At 40.3% G+C, this 8368-nt stretch overlaps 1 protein-coding gene across 1 annotated transcript in view; it reads right to left on the bottom strand.

Moving 5' to 3' along the window:
- Positions 1–683: 683 nt before the first annotated feature.
- Positions 684–8368, bottom strand: part of LOC5568532 (tachykinin-like peptides receptor 99D) — a 283301-nt gene continuing 275616 nt past the window's right edge. Inside the window, exon 10 of the mRNA XM_001652326.3 lies at positions 684–1310. Within this exon, the coding sequence (XP_001652376.3) occupies positions 958–1310 (353 nt within the window). The 3' untranslated portion in view covers positions 684–957. The remainder of the gene's footprint in view (positions 1311–8368) is intronic.

Genomic DNA, 8368 nt, shown 5'->3' with positions numbered 1-8368 from the left:
GAGAGCATGGTATGTACCCAATAATATGAACGTTTCTCTAAAACAAGTTCTACCAATTTGACGTATATTGCGAATCCAATCAATGCAACAAAGTATCAAGTTTTCAATCGCTGGTTCTTTCTTAGAATCGAGTGATAAATTGGATTATCATTTGAAGTGAAAAAATCTGACAGCCATCTTGGATTTAAGCAATACAATAAATTTTTACCTTGTTAACACCTGTCATGTTAAATTTGAACGGCAAGGATTGAACTCGTAGAAAATGGGATTATCTTTCACTCTCTGTAACAATCGTGATCTGCAGCACATCAAGAGAATTTGTTTATCATATACTACGATGATTAAATTAGGAGGCTATATAAACAAGCTCCAAACCTAGGTGATACTATTGCTATCACATGTTCGGGGATTTTTTGTTATACCAATAAAATAAAACCCAACGGCAATTGTACGAGAAAAATGGGTTTTACCATCGCTCTCTCTCTGAGGATCTTGTTCGCAGCTGTTACAGCTTGCGAAAGATTGCCGATCATGGACCGATACAGATGGAATGTTTTTCTTCGTGTTTCGAAATCAGGCTATGCTATGCTATGTTTGCTTCGATCGTGTTCAGAAATCATATGAGAGCGAATTCTGCAATGCCTGCTAGGAGGCTATCGCAATTTAGGGTTCATTAATTCCACACTTCTCCTCTAGTTTTAGTAGGTATGTAATCTAGCGAACAGTGACAAAGAATTTGAATTGGTATGGTATGGCGGTCTGGATTGTGCAAAAAAAAAAAAAAAATACTCAAGGGTTCTTTCAATCTCGAACACAGCCAAATAGAAAAAAACTTAATGGCCAGGTCACACAGAGAAGAGCAGTTGCAAATGATTTGTTCCGTACTGTGGAGGGGTGAGGTTTGTTGAATTACGTATAATCTGGTGCGAGTTTCCTTCAGCGTGGCGACGTGCCAAGTCAGGACAGCAATTGGTTATCAGCACTGTTGGAAATGTCATCATTATTGAATGTGCCGAGGGCACTATTGTTTTTAAAGCTATTGAGATTGCTTGATATGAGAGCGGGACTCGGACTATTGCTGCTGTTGTTACTGTTGCTCTTGCTCGACCTCTTTGGCGACTGAAGCTGGTGCTGATGGTGGTGGTGGTGGTAGGAGTGGTGAAGAATGCGATGTCCATTGCTGGATGTCACCGTGTTTGATCTGGTCGGAAAGCTTTCATTTCTTGGCGGAAGTTTTTGTGAAAAGGAAGTTGAACTAGTTGCTGGATGATGTTGACACGTAGACAAGTGCATTGGAATGTGAACGGATCCTGCAGCATCGGGAATGAAAAAAGACGAGAGATAGAAAAAAAAAAACAGAAATCAAGAGCTTTAGAATGACCATTATGGTAAAATCAAATAGATGCTCTCAAATTTTTGCTCACATCCCAGAACGAATTCTCTCGAAAGCCTGAATTTTTTTATTATTTTCAATATTAATTAATTAATTAATAATTAATTATATAATATATATAATATATTATAATATATTATATTATATTATATTATATATTATATTATATTATATTATAATAATATAATATATATAATATATAATATAATTAATATAATAATTAATTAATTAATAACAACTATAAATATCCCAGTATTTTTAGCATCTCTTGTACCACGTAATTCAACATAATTTTAAAGTGATCCAAATTTATATTTGAACATTTTAAATTGGAAATCTCTTTTTTTTATGGTAAATAGGACGAGTTATTTTAATTTCTAGCAGAATATAACATATTTATAGCAGTTAAATATTGCTGAAACTTATATGAAACCATTGAATCCTGGATTCAAAAGAGATTCAAACATTTTTGTTTATCAAAATAATCGCCCGGATGTGGTGGAGTTGCTATCATCATTCGTAGGTATATTGGCGATCAAAAGTGAGGTTAGGTTGAGAAAGTTTTTCAAATTGAAATGAATATTTACGGTTTCCAGTGCCTTCAATTGCAAAAATCTTGTCAGTTAAATCGTCAGATCGTGGTGATTTTTCTTCCAAAGTTATCACTAGAAATTTTGATAACGATGCACTAATCCTTATTCTAGAAAGGCGCCATCTATGCATTTTAGCTTTGTGTTAGATCACCAATAAAACATCAACTGTTTTTGTCATTTGAAACCAAAGTTTTGGAAACTTGTGTGTTTCTATTTAAACACAGATCGGTAAATACACTCCCAATTAAATATGTTACTATTTTGGCTGGTTTTTACACCAAAATTTCCTCTACATAAAAAATATGTTATAGTTTAAACACAAAGTATAACTCAATATGTTTAAAATTTAACGAAAGAAAAACTCATTGTGTTGAATTAAACAAAAATTTGTTTTTTTTTTCTTAACACGAAATTAAACTGACCATTTATAAGCATTTGCTTTCAGATTCTTTCATAACTGTGTTATAATTATGTTGTGAATTAAAACTTAAAATTAAATTTATAACAAAAATTTAAAAAAATATTGTAGTAAATTTTGATCCTTCAACAGTCGAGAGCTGTCCTGGTCACGTCCTTGCGAATGCTGGGGAATGAGAAGGAATGATTAATTCAACGCCTTCTTAAGAAAGATGCAGGTGTTACGGGATATTATGGAATGTTAATGGGATGGGAAGGGTCATAGGATACGTTTAATAGGCGTTCTGGCACATCTTCATCTTCTTCTTTTTGACAATAAACAGTGAGCGCTCAACTTTCGAGCTGAACAGACGCGTATTGCAAACGTTCCGAGAAAGTCGAACATAAGCTAATTTATCGGTGTTATCTTTTCGTTTTCATGCCGATGTGCACGGAACGGCTTCGTAATGGGAAGACGGGGAAATACTTTCCGAATAGATTTTTCGAATGTACCGAAGAAACCGGACACTGCTAAAGTGCATAAATTTTGTGCAACCGTACTGGGTTTGAAACAGTTTGGAGTTTGGAGTGACATTCGTGAAAGTTATCGATCTCGCACTAGCGCAACGTGTATGCGAGGAACATGACAACCAACACGAAATTTCTGTCGACGGGAAGAAATATCCATTGCGAATCACGCTTGAGGATGGGGCAGTAGAGGTGAAAATCTTTGACCTGTCGGAAGATGTGACCGACCAAAAAATCAGCGAATTCCTCGCTAAGTATGGCGAGGTTATCGAGATTCGAGAGCAACGAAGTGGAGCCGATCTAGACTTCCCTGGAATCTTAACCGGCGTTCGCATCGTGAAAATGATTGTAAAACATAACATCGAGTCGTGGATTACAATCGATGGAGAAACGACAGCTGTGGCATATTTTGGACAGCGCAACACGTGCAAGCATTGCCGTGACTTCGTCCACGTGGGAATTACATGTGTGCAAAATAAGAAAATTTTTGTACAAAAGTCATACGCTGATGCCGCAAAGCAGATGGGTTCAACTCCCAGCGCTCCGCGTGTATCGATTGTCCCTGCAGCAAACCCAAACAGCAAAACTACAAGCCAAACCGCTCCAAAAGCGAACAAATCCAGCACCAACTCGGCCGGAGCAGAAGATATGCCGCCGCCGAAACAAGCTCCCCATCAAAAACCACAGCAAGTGTTACCAAAACTGCTCTCTGTTGAACAAAATACCCTAGCGAGTAGTGGGTCGTTGACCGACAGTACAGGTCAACAAACTGCTGCTAACATCGGAATAGTTCGTAAATCTGCGAACGGCATATCCGACGGCAACGACACGGACACATCCGTCGGCTCATCCAGCTCCAGCCTCCAGCATCCAGCAAGACAATTACGCAATCGGCCACCAGGCAAGAAGCCTCGAGTGGAGGATTCGAACAACAAGCGAGAAGGGAGTAACCAATCATTCTAATGGCTGCGATATCCAGCTACAACCTTGCAACAATCAACATCAACAATATAACGAACTCGACAAAGTTAGACGCCCTTCGGACCTTCATCCGAACACTAGAACTGGATATAGTTTTCTTGCAGGAGGTGGAGAATGATCGGCTTTCTCTCCCAGGCTTCACCGTGGTATGTAATGTGGACCAAGCTAGACGAGGGACAGCGATCGCGCTCAAAGATCACATACGATTCTCGCATGTAGAGAAGAGTTTGGATGGTCGCCTCATAGCATTGCGTGTACAAGATACGACACTTTGTAATGTGTATGCACCAACGGGAACCGCTGGCCGTGCTGAGCGGGAAAGGTTCTTCAACGGAACGATAGCATATTACCTTCGTTTCAACACACAACACATAATTCTCGCCGGTGACTTTTATTGCGTGTTGCGCCAGAGTGATTCCACGAGTGCCAATACAAGTCCCGCATTGCAAGCGACTATTCAACAACTACGGCTCCATGATGTGTGGCTGAAACTTTATCCCGCTACACCCGCTCCCACATATGTCACCCACAATGCGACATCCAGGCTCGATCGTATTTATGTGAGCACAACACTGTGTGAACACCTGCGAAATGCATGCACACATGTGTGTTCATTCACTGACCACAAGGCAGTTACAGCGCGCATTTGCCTACCCCACCTCAGCCGCGAACCAGGGCGTGGCTTCTGGTCTCTGCGTCCGCATTTATTAACTGTCGAAAACATTGACGATTTCCAAATTCGATGGCAATTTTGGATTCGTCAGCGGAGAAATTTCCCCAACTGGTTGAAATGGTGGCTATCGTTTGCGAAACCAAAAATAAAAGCCTTTTTCCGGTGGAAATCGAAAGAAGCGTTCAACATTTTCCACGCAGAGCACCAAAGGCTCTACACTCAATTGAAACAAGCATACGACGGCTATTATCAGAACCCTGCGATACTGACCACCATCATCCATATAAAGGCAAAAATGTTAACGCTGCAGCGACAGTTTACCCAAAATTTCATCTACATCAACGAAACGTTTGTGGCGGGGGAGAGCTTATCAACCTTTCAAATGGGAGACAGACGACGAAAAAAAAACAACGATAACAGAGATGCAGAACGAGCAAGGAGATGAAATACAAAGTTTGGAGATCGAACAGCACATGTTCCGGTATTTCCAAAACCTGTATTCAAAAGAAGAGACGGAACAAAACGCAGAAAGATTCGAAGTCGAGAGAGCGGTACCCGAGCACGATGAAGCCAACACTGCTGTAATGTCGGAGATAACAACCGAGGAACTAAAAAACGCTATCCGAACATCGCAAAAACGGAAATCACCAGGGTCCGATGGATTACCGGTCGAGTTTTACCATCGAACTCTCGACGTAATATATAGAGAGCTATATCTGGTAATGAATGAAGCTATGACGACAGACCTGCCCCCGGAATTTGCCGACGGCACAATCGTGCTGATAAAAAAGAAAGGTGGTGATAGGACAGCGAGAGGATACCGCCCAATTAGTCTTCTCAACGTGGACTACAAAATCCTCAGCAGAGTGATGAAGGCCCGTCTGGAACTTATTTTATTTTATTTTTTTCTTTATTTTAGTGTTTTTTAACATAAAGCTAGTTCAACACTCGTCAGAAGAGGTCTCCGAAATGGTGCCTCAAAAAAGAAGGACCCTTAAGGGGTGCCTCTTTCGAGCCCAACCAAGGGGTCTCGACAAACACAGAGTAACGCTATTTAGCTGACTCACTGGACAGTCGACCTGTCGTTGTTTTACATGTAACACCCACCGACAGTCTTGAATTGAAATATCCTAATTGTGAATGCGCACCGCATAATGCGAAACTTCCTTGTTTTTGAAAAATTGGATAACCTAATTGCGTATAGCAGCCGACTTTGGCGGTAGACATCTGCTTAGCCGATGTCTACAAAACAAATTTTTCGATCTCACCGAATTTTGAGCGATGTACAGAAATGTGCCAATACCGACCGCTCCATATTTCAAGCAACACTCTCGTTGAAGGACCGTGTGGCTCAGCTAATCGCAAGGAAACAGAGAGGTAAATTGATCTCTTTTGACATGGACCACGCGTTCGATCGTGTCTCTCATGAGTTTCTCCACCGAACTCTTCTCTCTCTTGGGATCAACCAAGATTTCGTTGGTTGGCTCTCACGAGTGGCTAATGCGTCTTCGTCGAGACTGCTGATCAATGGCAGGTTGTCACAACCGTTCCGTGTAGAACGCTCTGTGCGCCAAGGGGATCCACTGTCGATGTTGTTGTTTGTGGTATATCTCCATCCTCTGCTCACACGAATTGAGCGAATATGTGAAGGTGATCTCTGTGTGGCATACGCTGATGACATCACAATCATAGCCACCTCGACCAATACAATCACGCAAATCTTTCAGCTGTTCGACGGTTTTGAACTGGTAGCAGGCGCAAAGCTGAACCGGCAAAAAACTTTAGCAATCGATGTCGGCTTTATTAATGGGGATCCTCTGTTGGTACCAGGCTTGCAGACAACGGAGAAGATCAAAGTGCTGGGTGTTATTTTTACCAACTCAGTGAAGCAAATGGTCAAAATAAACTGGGATAGTTTGGTGTCCAAAATCGCTCAGATTATATGGATGCACAACATGCGCTCCCTTACTTTGCAGCAAAAGGTGGTGCTACTCAATACATTTATTACTGCAAGGGTGTGGTACCTCGCGTCTATCATTCCGCCGCAATGCGTCCATACGGCGAAACTAACGGCTACAATGGGCACTTTTCTGTTTCGTGGACTCTCAGCCCGTGTACCAATGCAGCAGCTTACACGCAGCAGAGAGAATGGAGGAATGAAACTGCATCTTCCAGCAATCAAATGTAAAGCTTTGATCATCAACCGACACCTACAAGAAATGGATTCAATACCCTTCTACCGGTCCCTTCACACCAGAAACATCCCGCCTCCCACTGACTTTCCCTGCCTAAAATTGTTAGCCCAACAAATTGCAGTGCTGCCTGATCAAATAAGGCAAAATCCTAGCAGTGATCAAATTCACCGATTCTACCTGGAGCAAATTGATTCTCCTAGAGTAGAGTTAAATGAACCGCACTTAAGTTGGACTCGGATCTGGAAAAACATTTCATCCCGGAGGCTCTCTTCGAAACATCGTAGTGATCTCTACCTGTTAGTCAATGAAAAGACAGAGCATCGTAGACTAATGAACATCATCGGACGAGCCAACGACCCAAACTGTCCACACTGTCCGATGCGAATCGAGACATAGCAGCATAAATTCTGTGAGTGCCCTCGAGTAGCCCCGGCATGGCTGATCCTGCAACGAAAGGTAACGACGGTTCTCGGAGGGTGGCAAACACTCACCTTCGAAGAACTCTTTCGACCAACATTAAACAATATTCAAGAAAGAAAACGAAACGAAATCCTCAGAATATTTATAACTTATATCAACTTTGTTAATGTAGCTTTTAATAATAGAATCGATGAAGGTGAACTAGATTTCATTTTGAGTCTAGATGAGTAGTTTTTGAAATCATAAAAATTGTTATTTATAAACATGAACGAAATAAACAATATTTTATAATAAAAAAAAAAAAATAATGTCCCCACTGGGACAGAGCTGGCTATCGTGTGGCAGGTACGATGATACTCTATGTCCAGGGAAGTCAAGGTAATTTCAATTACGAAAAGATCCTGGATTGACCGGGAATCGAACCCAGACACCTTCAGCATGGCTTTGTTTGATAGCCGTGTACTCTGATCACTCGGCTAAGGAAGGCGTTCTGGCACATATGAATAATATTTGGGCATTGGTTAATATTGGAACACACTCACCGACCGTTCAAATAAAAATGTCTGCACACAGGTTTGTGTAAGCGATCGTGATGGCTTGGGTCACCGTTACAAATCACTATGATGTACGAAAATGTACGAAAACCAAAAAAAAAAAAAATACAAATGTACTTCAACCGGTAATACTGGGAAAAATGTAGAATAAAGCATGTCAAATCAGTCATATTATGTGAAATAATCAAACCATGGTTAAAAAGTGCTTCCTGAGAGTTTTCCATTAGATTAGAATGACTTATGTAACTTATCTGTGTTTTTTCTTGATCTCTATTATGTACACCAAAACAGTGTTTATTTTTCCGTAAAATTTTGATGTTTTTCCTCAACGTAGCAATATTTTACACTTACTTGTCCAAAGCTTTTCATCACAAACAAGCTGTTTGAGGATGATTATTAAGTTGTTTGGCACAAAAAAATTACATGGAATTTCGAATTTTGGAACATTGGAATCAAAATGGAATAAAATGATCTATAATTTTAGACAAAAATCGTTACAATCTACTATTGCCACGGTAAGTGCTCTATATGTTTGGATTAAATGTATGAAAACGAAAAATGTTTTTTTTTTTCACTTATTACCCGAGGCATATAACAAAAAAAATATCAGAATATAATTTACATATCTCATTATG

Source organism: Aedes aegypti, chromosome 1, assembly GCF_002204515.2.
Source record: "Aedes aegypti strain LVP_AGWG chromosome 1, AaegL5.0 Primary Assembly, whole genome shotgun sequence".
NCBI lineage: Eukaryota > Metazoa > Arthropoda > Insecta > Diptera > Culicidae > Aedes > Aedes aegypti.
Note: the sequence above shows the minus strand (reverse complement) of the source record. Positions and strands in the feature narration are given on the sequence as shown.